This window comes from Motacilla alba, chromosome 7 (assembly GCF_015832195.1).
Source record: "Motacilla alba alba isolate MOTALB_02 chromosome 7, Motacilla_alba_V1.0_pri, whole genome shotgun sequence".
Classification (NCBI taxonomy): domain Eukaryota; kingdom Metazoa; phylum Chordata; class Aves; order Passeriformes; family Motacillidae; genus Motacilla; species Motacilla alba.
The window spans coordinates 22,795,489-22,808,400 of record NC_052022.1 but is presented as its reverse complement, the minus strand read 5'-3'; the positions used below and the strand labels follow the sequence as shown (position 1 = coordinate 22,808,400).

The 12,912-nt window shown below is 37.2% G+C and overlaps 1 protein-coding gene across 10 annotated transcripts in view; it reads right to left on the bottom strand.

Annotated features, from left to right (window-relative positions):
• OSBPL6 (oxysterol binding protein like 6) overlaps nucleotides 1-12,912 on the bottom strand; it is a 96,813-nt gene that overhangs the window by 10,164 nt on the left and 73,737 nt on the right. For 8 of the 10 annotated variants that reach the window (XM_038142827.1, XM_038142826.1, XM_038142832.1 and 5 more), the window contains 11 exons: nucleotides 12,065-12,172; nucleotides 9,574-9,711; nucleotides 8,591-8,678; nucleotides 8,139-8,392; nucleotides 5,851-5,988; nucleotides 5,464-5,527; nucleotides 4,791-4,869; nucleotides 3,396-3,540; nucleotides 2,136-2,280; nucleotides 1,039-1,165; nucleotides 377-499 (listed from right to left, as the gene is read on the bottom strand). In XM_038142827.1, the coding sequence (XP_037998755.1) occupies nucleotides 377-499; nucleotides 1,039-1,165; nucleotides 2,136-2,280; nucleotides 3,396-3,540; nucleotides 4,791-4,869; nucleotides 5,464-5,527; nucleotides 5,851-5,988; nucleotides 8,139-8,392; nucleotides 8,591-8,678; nucleotides 9,574-9,711; nucleotides 12,065-12,172 (1,409 nt within the window). The remainder of the gene's footprint in view (nucleotides 1-376; nucleotides 500-1,038; nucleotides 1,166-2,135; nucleotides 2,281-3,395; nucleotides 3,541-4,790; nucleotides 4,870-5,463; nucleotides 5,528-5,850; nucleotides 5,989-8,138; nucleotides 8,393-8,590; nucleotides 8,679-9,573; nucleotides 9,712-12,064; nucleotides 12,173-12,912) is intronic. The other 2 variants (XM_038142834.1, XM_038142836.1) reach the window with 1 other exon arrangement.

Here is a 12,912-nt window from a genome sequence, read left to right as displayed (position 1 = left end):
TTTTAAGTGTATACATATACATTTATATATATCTACATCTTGTAGGTATATATATGATGTTGCTGTTCAGGTCACACAGTATTGCTTGTCTACGCAATGACTTTAAAATGCCCCTACTTAAATCTTAGATCCTAATATCATACTTCTAATTCCACTTCAGTAGTGAGGCTTATATAGCTGAGGGCCTTTATGAGAAAATGATAACTCAATTATGAATCTTAACTGTGCAAAAATTGCTTCACAGAAGCAGGTGTCAGATATCTTATTTTCTCAAAGCTTTCATGATTCTCAGTCTGTGTTGGTGGTAATTCTTGTCGTACTTCATCCAGTTACACTCTGGAAAACAGAGACTTACTACTCAAAGTAAAAGACTCACTTAAAAAACTTGGGTACATATTCAATGCCATTTTCTTCCATGTACCGCCTCCGAGCTCTTTGGAGTTCCTCTATTCTTTGTTTCTCAGATGCTGCTGCTTCTATATTTCCTTCCTCCAGAAGCCTGTAGGAATAACAGCAGACTGTATAGCAATCACGCAGTGTCTAGTCCAAGGGATTTTCCAGCACCCATCATCACAAAAGACAAGCAGAAGCCAAGTGCGTTGTCAGTGTTGTACTTCCAGATCCAGCCTGAGATGTGACTCCCCAGCTACGTGTACCTGACACAGCCTAAGGCACACGCTTTGTTCAGCAACTTCAGCACATCACAAACACTGAAGGACTATGAACTGAGAATCTGGAGGGAATTAGTGTTGCTTCCATCCGTAGCAGAAGTGCACGGCATTTCAGAGCCTGTTTTTCAGTTTGTCATGAGGAATCTGCCCCAAGATCGCACTACAGCTCTATGGCATCAACAAGAAGCTTTCTAATTTCCCTCAGCTGGGTCAAGCAGAAATTGGAGTGCAATACTGACTAACTTCTCTACCAGCAAAATCCTCCACAGCTTAATTCAGACTGCAGTGAAGATACACAGAATTCAAGACTCAGCCAAACTCAGCCTTGAGCCCACCAAATATTAAATGTGTAAATAAGCATTCTTGCCTTTGATCTGGCCTGAATCGTGCATCTGTTGCAGGAAGAAGATCTTTCAGTAAAGGATCTAATTCATTGAGCTCAATAGCAAACCTTGTGAAGCCGTAATAACGCTCATAATTGGTTGGCATGGAGCCTGAACACATAAGACAAAGAAAAAAGCTTTTAAGCTATTACTCTAAATATGCAAGAGATTCCTTTATTTATAAACTTTTAACAGAAAAAATAGTTAATATATTTTACTCTTACAGTTAAAAAGCATCAAAAGCTATTCTCTAAGTGAAACAAAATTCACTAAATATTAATATCAACTGCTTATCCTGCAGAGATTGTAATTACATGTTAACAGACTCAAAGCTTTTATGATCTTCCTCCCATTTAAAATAAAAACTAATGTTTTCAAGCTTTTCAAATTAAAAACAGTTTACTGCTCCCCAGAAAGTGAGTCCATCAAATTCCCATCTAAAAGCTAACCTTAACTGGTCTTTGGAGTTAATTTTGGAACTCAGCACACACTCACAGCCTGATTTACCACTACAAGGAGTCAGAACAGACATTGCAGAGAGCAGGGTGCAAAGTACAGTTCAAAATACCAAAAATACAAAGTAGGGTTTAAAATTCTAAGAACAATAATTCCTGGATAATGCATGTATGAAAGATACAGGTGCAAAGGATGACTAATTCAACCTCAGGCCTCTAAGCAAGCAGGAAGTTGAAATCAGATCCTGAAAGTCCCAGGTGTTCACCATCTCTGAAGACCAATCCTTTAGTCTAATAAAGCATTAGGACAACAAACTCAATAAACTTCTATTTGGTGAATCCAAAAAAGTTACCCTGCTCTCTGTCAAAAGGCAGACAGACCAGCCCAGATGCCCAATTTTTTAATTAATTTTATTGTTCTGTTGACCCCAAGGTCTCAGTACATCTGACCAGGAGTCAGACTGAGATGCAAAAGATTATGCCCTATAAGAACATTTCCATTTACCATTATTATAAATTGTTGTTTGCCTAGACAGGGATTTAAATTTTTCTAGTATTACTTTTTGTATTTAAAATGTAGGCTAAAACAGCTTCACACCTTCCAGAATTTTTTACAAGCTTCTTACCTGGCCTCCATATGCATTTGGCTGAAGGTGCAACCCCACAATAGAGGCCTTCATGCCACTTTCCAAAAAGGCGGTGAACCACCTTCCCTTCTTGATCTATCACAATGCCCTGGACCTCATTTACATTTGAATTCCAGTAGTTCACCTGCAAGTTTAATCAAGAATTATTAGCTCACATTGTTTTTCCAACAACCCATTGTACCAGTACACAAAATGAATGTCTCTTGGCATGTGGTGCCAACTGTCCAAATTCTGTGTTGGAACAGCTCACCTGGAACTAAGAATATCAAAATTTGAAAATATGGTCCAAACACTAACTGATTTATTATAGGAGAAACACTGCATAATTTGCAATGTGGTTTTGACATAAAAGCATTTAAATTAACTGCAGAACTGGAACTACATTGTCATTAATTAACCAAAATCCCACACAATTCTGCAAAAATGACCCTTTGCCTGTCAGAGCCAGCTAACGCTCCTCTTCCTACATGAGGAGGTACTGAATGTACCTGTACTTGTATAGGAATCCTTTCATGGGTGCTCAACACTACTGCTTGCAGCAGGGAAGACATTCAGCCAGTATTACATGTTGTTTCTTTCTGTTTCTCTTCTCTATTTTGCTTTTCTTAAACACATTAAGCTCTTACACCTTCATCCAAGAGCCAGTTGCCCATTCTCAGATTATCCCAAAAAAGACAAATTTCAGATTTATGTCAATATCCCATTGCTAACACTAAAATGGTATTGATTTCTTTTGTTGCAATGTGAAGACAAATTTATTTTTAGGAAAAAATACTTGATAGTAAGATAGCTATATAAATTTCTATTTTTCTATATGGTCCCTGCCTGGATATTACAATAGTATGAACCAAAGCAGCAATACATAATATAAAGAGATAAAATATTGACCGACAAATTCTAGTAGATGGAGAAGCAAAATGGTATGGTAGTGTACACTGACTTTGTGTTTTTGTTGTGTTAATATAGAAAAAAAAAATTTCATTTTTAATCAAAACCAGCAACAGTGCAGCACAGCTATACAGCAACAGAACACATTGATATCAAATGTTCAGAGGAATAAAATCATACTAATTGACATAGCATTCTCATTTGACAATTTACATTTTATGACTACTGATAAAAGGAATAAAAGATAAAATGTGGAATATAGACTTCTGGAATAGTGAAGAAACAGCTTGATGTACCCTTAAATTACACAGTTATATGAATATAAGATATATATTAACATCCATATGTTACCTTGACAAAAGTGAGTTTACAAATACAAACACTGCTTTTTGTGTTTCTGATAGTTATCTCTCCATAGTGCTCTATCCATCTCCTTCCACTAAGAATATTATGTATGCAAGTAGTGACTTTGTTCCAGACATAGTAATCTCCATACCTAAGAACAGATTAAGAAGCAGTTGGTAACATCTATTCATCATGATCATTACCGACAAAAAAGTAAAATGTTTTCCTTTATTGTAAAAACAAACCACATTGCCCAAAAACACCAGCTCAGATTACCAAGTCCTGTATCTGGTTACATCACTAATCCTCCTTAGAGAAGCTCACCTAAGCTCCAGGGCACAGGACTACAGAAAGGTGCAATAAACCACAAATAAACACATTATGAGCCACTGAAGACCTGCATGGCCTGTTCACTGTCCTCAGAGCATGAAGTGCTTTGGTCACAATTCCTACAGGGGAAGGACAGTGACCCAAATATCAACATAAGGCTGAATGGAGACTATAAGCAGAAAATGCAATTAAATCACAAATAGAACAAAATAAGTATGAAAACCATATTACAAGTGTGGGAAATTTGGACAGGAGATCAAGGAAAGGAAGTAGGAAGCCAGGAGAACACTGGCACATCATCTCTTTGCCTTTAAAACAACTATCTAGTCAGAGCATCTGAAGCAAGAATAAAACCAGAGAATTTTATTATGCAAAGCACATTCTCCTTCAGAGTTTAGGGGAAGGCATGAAGACAGAAGACAAAGCTGCTCCAGAGTGCATCTACTTCAATTTTATGAGATGGATACAGAGGTGAAGTGATGCTATACTGGTAGAGGCAGAAAGAGAGGCTGGCTGCAATCTACAGGAGCAAGAATACCACTACAAAACCAGAAGACATGTTTAAAGTACCCACTCCTTGCATATTCTTAGGATTTACAAGATGCAACTAGTCTCACTGGTGGTGAAGCTTCTGCTTCTCACTACTCTGCCAACATCTCCATACCAAGTATGGAGAATATACTTTGGTTTACCCACATTTTGAAAAAAGACCTTTCATAATCTGGTTGTTCTGAGGGAACACTCAGTGGCATTGAGAGCCTTAGGACAGCACCAGCTGCTGACAGTCCTGCACTGCAGTCTTGTTCTGAACAGCTCAACACTGCTGCACATATAAAACATGGGTTCTCTCTCCATCACTTTCTAGAGTGTATATTTTTCCTCCAAAACCAAAAACAGATCTTCAGGCTCAAAAATGTTCTAGTAGTCCCACCTGAAAACTAAGGAGAGATTAGAGATGGGCACCAACCCTCACCAGTACAATCTGCATCATGTCCGCTTACCCCAACCCATTCACAAGGCAGCACAGACTGGAGTGCACCAAAGGTTGAAAACAAGAGGAGAGTAGCTTACTTTGGAAGAGTCACATTCAAGGTTCCAACAGGCAGAATTTCCATTGATTTCCCCCAGAATTTGTTTTTCCACCTGATATCTGAATATAACAGTGAAATACTTAAAACACTGAAATGACCAAGGTCTCTCCCTTGCACTGATCTGTGTGGCACCAGATCATCTGTGCTGGACTATCCAATTCAAAACGGGGCAGTAGATAGTATAAATTTGCCATGAAAATACTAAAGAAAAAAAAAACCACTAGAAAATTACATTAGGTCAGAAAAACTAAATGTAAGTTTAATTAAGAATTGTGTCTGTGGTGCATGATTGTCAAATGTCTTGTGCAAACATTCAATACAAATTAAAGGCATACACCGGTAGGTATAAGGAAAGAAAGAGTAATTTTTTTCAACTGTATAAAAAATGCTTGTGTTTGTAAGAAATAGTAATTTTTTTGGTAAAAACTTTTAAATGGAAGAGTATAAACAGGCTGCAAGTGAAGGGGAAGCTGTAACATGTTTGCTCACTATTAATGAGAACTTGGAGTAAAATAGATCATCAGTTTATAATACGTCACTTCAAAATAGTAAGTATAGAAATTCTGATTAAGTTTCAAATGCAAAGCTCAGCTTTCACAAAGTTTTTACTTCGCAATAAAAAAAGAGTTATGCTTTTGAATTAAAAAGTATACCTTGCCAAAACACAAAGTTTTTCGATTCACAGTGACAGGCCGAAATGGGAGGATGGTGGCTAACCTGAAACACAGTTTGGTTGAGTCAAAAACATTTAATTTTCATTCCTAAGACAGTACAATTGTTATTGTAATATGAAAATACTAAATAGCTCATGTTGCTATGAAAACAGATACAACTCAAGTGATTGTACTTAAAACAGTTCCTAGTGATTACTATAAAGATGTATTCCTTCTAGCCTTTAATGAAGTCCACTCACATTAGCAATATTTATTTACATCTATGAAAACAAACTATTCTAAGTAGAAAAAAAAAGGATTATCTATAATATGAATAACAAAAAATAGAAATCTAAACAGGAGTGTCTATCTAGAAACAAGGTTTACCTGCTCTGAGAAAAATCGAAATCCTTTGTCTTCTCTAATACATTCATAAGTTTCACCAAGCACTGGGTTAAATGGCTTGCTTCCTGCTCTAAAGTACGTAGAGGCATAGCCTGATGCTGCAAAGGCAGCTATGAGAACCTGCAAAAACACAGACCAGAACATGAGAATAGGCAGACACTCTTGTGTATGTACCACTGCGTGGTACCACACAACTTATTCAGCTCAGAGTCACAACTGAAATAATGAAGCATGCCTGAGAGTGAAACCATGCATCCCAGCCAGAACCAGTATAAATTTTATTTTTTCTATTGATATAATTTCTTTTTCTTCATGGCCTCATTCAGTCTTTCAACAGTCCCTTAAAATGACAATCTGCACATGACACAGTTTTTCTGCCTTTGACCAGACTTATCATTAGTGACCTGAAACAGACCCAGCTCTAGTACTTCTTCCTGTGAATAAATATTATGTAATAATAATTACAAGATCACTTATCATTTTCCTATGGGAACTATCTTATTTAGTGTCAAACATCAACAGCTCCCACTTAGGATGTTCTTAGCCCAGAATTATCTCCAAATCTTCCACACATATGCAGCCTTAACAGCCAGCCCCCTTGTATATATCTACAACCACAACTTAATAATCTCTAAACCAGGCCTGACTGGGAGTAATAGGTGAAGTGGAATGCCATGGTTATATGTGCTTTGTTTTCTTCCCACTATGGAATGGGTGCTCCATTCTCTATTCATTTTGTATTATTCAGAAATGCAGCATTGACAAATTAACACTGTTTTCACAGGATTTTCTTCAACAGTAAAAACCTTAATTCCTCTAAAACTGTTTTCAGATTAATTTCAACTTCCTTTTCAATTTAACTATAAGACACTGCAGAGAAACAAAGGAGTTTACATCCTTGTGATATTCACAGAGTTCACAGAATTACTAGGTTGGAAGAGACCTTCCAGATCATCCAAGTCCAACCCATGCCCTAACACCTCAACTAAACCATGGCACCAAGTGAGAGCATATAGAGAGCAATGTGAAAAAAAAAAAAAAAAAGGTTTCCACTACTTTTGGATGTTTATTGAAGATAGCAAAGTCCTGATCTTTCAGAGAACAGCGAACAAACAGTAGCATATTCACAGCATTGCTGTCACAAGCATTAGGTATTCAGCTCTTTTCCAAGTAGTCCCATATGCTTCAGCTCAGGTATGCAGTTTGCATTTTTAGGGATGCTGTTTAAAAGTTTGGTTGTATTCCCAAGTACTGCAGTAGACATCTGTAGCACAGAAGGGGATTGAATCTATATTTCCAAGGAAGCTTTCAGTTGCACCATGGCTTTTCCTGCCAGAATTCTACCTACTACTTCAATACTGACCTTCCAAACTTTTCAATAAAGGTAGCAATCAGTCTGCTTTACTCATTACTCCTTACAGAATCTCCCTCCCTTTGTGAGGGACAGAATCACAGAATACTCCGAGTTGGAAGGGACCCATTATGATCACCTCCTGAGTCTTGAAAGAAAAAAGACTGTGAGGATGAATAATTCAACTCCCTTTCTTAAGAACTTTTTCAGTGTTTAGGACTCCTCACTCTCCTGCAGGCCCTGTGAACACAGCAGCTCAGGGACTTGAGTGTGTGATTGTGTAATAACCAAAGGCAACCTCTCTTCTCACAGTTATCCACAGTGCTGCCAGCCCCTACGAGGGAACAGCAGATATGTTCAGCAACAACACTGCCAACTTTCCCTTACAGCCTTTCCCTGTGTCTTCTGAGGAAAAGGAGACATGACAGATCAAAACACCCTGAGAGCTGAGCACAGGAAAACAGACTCACAGGGGAGCTCAAGTCAGGCTGCCCAGGCAAATTTTGTTCTGGTATTTTGAAACTTCATTCTTAGAAATTGCCTGGGAGGACATCTTATTCACATCTATATTGATCATAAGGCAGCCCACAGACTTGATTAACTCTTGAAGGGGGCTGGATTTGATCACTGAAAGCCAGGAGAGGATGCTGCAGAATTAGAAACTGCCAATGCCTACATGTACAGTCATAGAGCGTGAGATCAATCTTAAATAAATGAGTTACAACTGCAGGACTTGGTCTGAGGTCAAAAAAATCCCACAGCCTTGTTCAGATCAAACCTACCACCTGTAACTGTTCACAACACTTTTCTGACCCAGCAGGGAGGTCTGTGACCAGGAGGAGAAATAAGAGGACCCTGCATAGACTCAACAGCTCCCTTTTTAACACAGCCAGAACAAGGGCTACACTAAATGCATTACCATGCGCTCATAAGGATCATCTGTTTCAGCAGCCTTGTCCAAGAGCTCACTGTATTCCAGCTCTTCACAAAGATGTTGCAAGGTATTCAGAGGTTCATTTAGCTCAACTGGCATGGATACTTTGGAAAGATCTTTGCCAATGTTATTTCTCAAAATATTCCACAGATTGATGTTACTGGTGTCAGGGCTGGGAGCTGGGAGACAAGTCCTCCGTCCATTTCTGAATGCGCCTCCTGTCAGCTCACCATTAAGAACTGAGAAGGGAAGAAAAATACTGTCATAAGAAAGCACTACACTAAGAAAAACAGAGCTCTCCACTCAACCAAATCACTGCCAGAACAAGCAAGCCCAACTTCATTGTTTTCAGCTGAGTTGGTCTGGTATTGACATGCAGTAATTCTGGTACATGAACATAACCAATGTAATTGCTCAAAGTTTGAAACACAGTATACTTTGCCGAGAAATGTTGTCTGCAACACTGGTGTTGTCCTCAGATATATTGTCACTCACATCACTGATATAAGATTCATCATCAGAAGCCTAAAACATAAATAAAATACCCATTAACTCAAACACATATAAACATACTAACAAAAGAGACAAAAATAGTTAACTGAAACACAAATATTAAAAAAAAAATCTTTATCCAATTAAAACTATCAGCTAAATGAACTGAATGTTTCAATCTGTCCATAGTGCCAATGCACTAAAAGGGTCAAAAAAATGCTACGCTGTTCTCATGTTTCTGAATTCCTTGTTATCCAAATACAGACATGAGATCTGCCAAAGGTGGCTTCAAGTAAGATCAGGGATGAAAAAAAATTGATAACATAATGCGCTAGGGATGGGAGGTGAGAAGAGATAGTCAGATTTGTGCTGTTTATAAAGAACCAAACAATAAAACATGACTTACGTTTCAGCAAACAAATTATGTAAACATCGATCTATCAGTTTGAAAAGGAAGAATCTCAGCAGCATTAAGAATACTTTAAAAATTTATTTTACACAACTGTTTTTTCAAGAAATACTATTTTTTTCTATTTCTCTCATTACTCTCTCATTATTAGAAAATAATTTTATATACATGCATAGTAGAAGGGTTTTTTTAAGACTATACTGCACATCCAGCTGTAACTGTCTATGTCACCCTTCTGTGGCAGTGTCTATCCTGTCTATGGCAATGGAACTGCCATAGCCTAGAAAGGACATGTGCTGAATGTAAGGTACTGACACAACTAACTTCCAACTCAGTTTTACACTTCAGGGAACTCCTGCACGCCTTTATGTGAACTGAGGTTTGTTTATCTGTGTTTATTTACATATTCTGATGCCTTTTTACTTTAAGTAGTATTACTAAAAATAAAAAAAATTCACTAGTGGTAGCACTACCTAACTCTGTCCAGTAGCACAGCTGCCACATGTTGTCACAGCCTACCTCATTTTCTGACGAGCTGGCAGATAGAAGCACTTCCTGTGCATCAAAGAACTCTGAAACAGATTCAGACATAGAGAGCCTGCTTTCATTAGAAACTTGCTGAGACAGTGGCAAACTGACATGAATTTGTTCACCCGTCTGTAAATAAAGCACAGAAAAGTAAAAGTATTATTTCTAATATTAAAGAACTACACGTAGAAGGGGTAAACGACCTGAGTAAGATTTCTATGCCAAATACAAGCACAGAGAGCAAAGACAGCATTTTAGTAGGACTTTGTGTGTACCTAACAGATGAGACTGAAGATGACAAAATAAAGTGCATTTTGAACAGTGAGATACATGTCTTCATTTGAGGCCTGCCCAGCATCTACTGCCAAGTTTTAGCAGCATGAAATTGCAGATCTACTTCTCTATGCAGAGAATTGATTTTGTGGACAATAGCTGGATTGTGTCAGACAAGTTCAACCATGAATTTCAGATTAAATGACCTCTAGTAATAACAAATTACATCACTGAGAGCTAGCTTTGATACAACTAAAATTTAATTATAAAGCTTTATAAGGTCTGGGAGTTACAAGTTACTTTCCAAATAAACGACCTTGGGAACCAGTTTAGTAACAATGTTTGAAATGTTTGAATATGTAGGAGGATAGCCATAATATGTATTTTATGGGCTTTTTTTATGGGCTTTTTTCCTATCTTTATACTCCAAATCTCATTTGCATTATGCCATTAACACTGACCCAATACTACTAAAAGAAATGAACTCTCTACAGTTAATTATAAAGAACTGTAACAGCAAACTCAAGGATTCAAAACTGTGCTATGTTGATGTTAGTAGTGCAGCAAGCTAAAACAGTGAAATATACCCTCCTCTTCCTGCTAGTCATGGATGGAACACCAGATTTCAATGTTATCCTGCAGGCTATCACATTAAGAAAAAATTAAGATACTCTCCCTGTACCATTTTACCACAGGATCTGTTGCTGTGCAGGGAAATACATCTTGGACTTAATCCCTTAACTCATACAGCATGTTGTTCCTGGGAGATAATACAGATGAAACTATTGAAGCCCTTTTAAACACAGTTAACTCTTCAGATTGCATCACAATCCCCATTAATCTTATTCCAGAGCCACTGCATAGGGTTTTGTTGATATCTTAATTCTGTAGAATTATTCCACACAGTTACCTCAAAAAGCACTAACAAAACATCCCAAAAAAGCATAAACAAGCCAAGAGGTCAAAATCCATTCTTTTTTCATTAGGACTTATTAGATTGTAGATGAATCGTGATGCTTGATGACTTATAATGAAAACAGAGGTTCATTTTACCATAATCATTACAGGAAGTGACCAAAATTTTGAGGTTTAACATAAACTAGAGGGACCTGGAAAAATACACATGTTCCTACCTGAAAAAAAACCCTCACACAGGCATTATCTATGTGCTGCAAGATTACAGAGATATATATAAAACAAGCAAGATAAGTGAATGAGAGATCTGGAAACTTCTTTGAAAAACTTCTTCAGTCAGGCTTACTTCTACCAAGACAATGATGAACAAATGAAAAAGGAACAGCTAACCAACAAAAAATACAGAACAGAAGAGAAGGTCATCACCCAGAACGTCACTGTAGATCGCTGTGCTGTGGCACCACTTCCCTTCTGTGTTTTGTTGCTAGCCCCCAACATGCTGGATTCTTGGAAAAATTGTTTAGACATTTTCAGAAAGCAAATAAACAAAAACAATTTTACCTTTTTTGCTTGTTGGAAGAAATAACTAGGAGACAAGACTATGTTAGTTGAAATGGCATATGCATAGGAAAAAAATAGTGGAAATGACAAATCAAAAACATCTTTGTAAAATGCAAGCAGAATGGTTGCCAAAGTGACCATACTAAGTGTAACATATTAAAGTCCACAAATTCAGATTTGTCACAAGAAAAGCTCACTGTAATTAATACAAATGTTTGTTAATCTGTTGACTAAGGAAAGGAAAGCAAGAAAAACTAGATGTTGCAAAAAATATTAGTGCAGTGCTTGGTTCATGGACTGAACCTTTTGATTTTAACAGTACCACTCGAGATTCTAAACGTGAGGCCCTTTGGACACTTGCAAAACCAGGTCATTAAATAATTAACTGTTTGTTGATTTGGCAAGAACCTAAGATACAGAATTGGTTAACTATTGTGTGATACATTCAAATACAGTAAAACCTCACTAATTCCCACAGCCAACAATTAATATTCCAAAACTGGAGTCCTTCTCTGCTCCTCTAGAGAGATCAAGCTGAGTTCTTTCATGTCTGACATATGGAAAACAAAAGACTGAAGTTTTATTGTAGGTAAGGAAATACAACCTGACTTTTTTATGATTGAACACTTGCCAATCTGAAAAATTCAATAATTTTTCAGGTGTGTTTCAGCTATTTAGTGAGAATTAGCAAGGTTTGTTTGCACTCTAAATCCATTAAAGGCCAAAGTCTTACCTCATCAGGACTAGGGATAATATTTACACTGACAACCTGATCACAAATAACAGATTCTGAATGTATTCTGTTCAAGCGACTCCTTAGTTCAGCATTCTGGTTGAGAGCCTTAAAATAAAAATTGCACATTTCATTTAAAATTAAAATGTAAACATTTTTAAAAAAAAGAAAAAGAAAAAAAGAGAAAAAACAAAAAGAAGAAGAAAAAAAGCTTCTTTCCAGTAATTTCCTTTAAAAAATCACAGAACTTCATTTCTTTCATTAATAGGGAGATACCTATTTTTAGATCATCTCCAACATGATTTCATATTTGGTTACTTTGCTTTCACTGTTTTTTATGAGACAGGGGGACAGATGTTCTCCCACAATGTAACACTGGCATTCTACCTCAGTTCTTTAGAGAGCTCTTTGGCAGGTGTACTGGTGGGTTATGTACATTATGGAAATGGGGAGTGAATGCAGCAACAAAGAGTGAAACTGCAGAACAATACACGGGAACTACCCACAAAATGGCCAAAAAGGCAATTGTTGGTTCACAGCTATACAGCCTCTTCTGAGTCAAAGTTATCAGCACTAAGAGGCTACAAACAGAAATTGCTTCCTTTCCAGTAAAACCAACATAATTGCTAGTATCATTGTCTACCCACCCAGATCAATTTTACAGGTTTACCTTTGTGCTTATTTCAAACTACTGATCCACTACAGTATCACAAATACCAACAGAATTCATCTGCGTCTGCTATCTGCTGATTTTTTCTCCTATTTTAAGGTCCCACCTAGATTATAAATTTGGATGCACAAATATGTATTATCTGTTGGTTGGAAAGACTAGTGTGAGAGATTCTGAA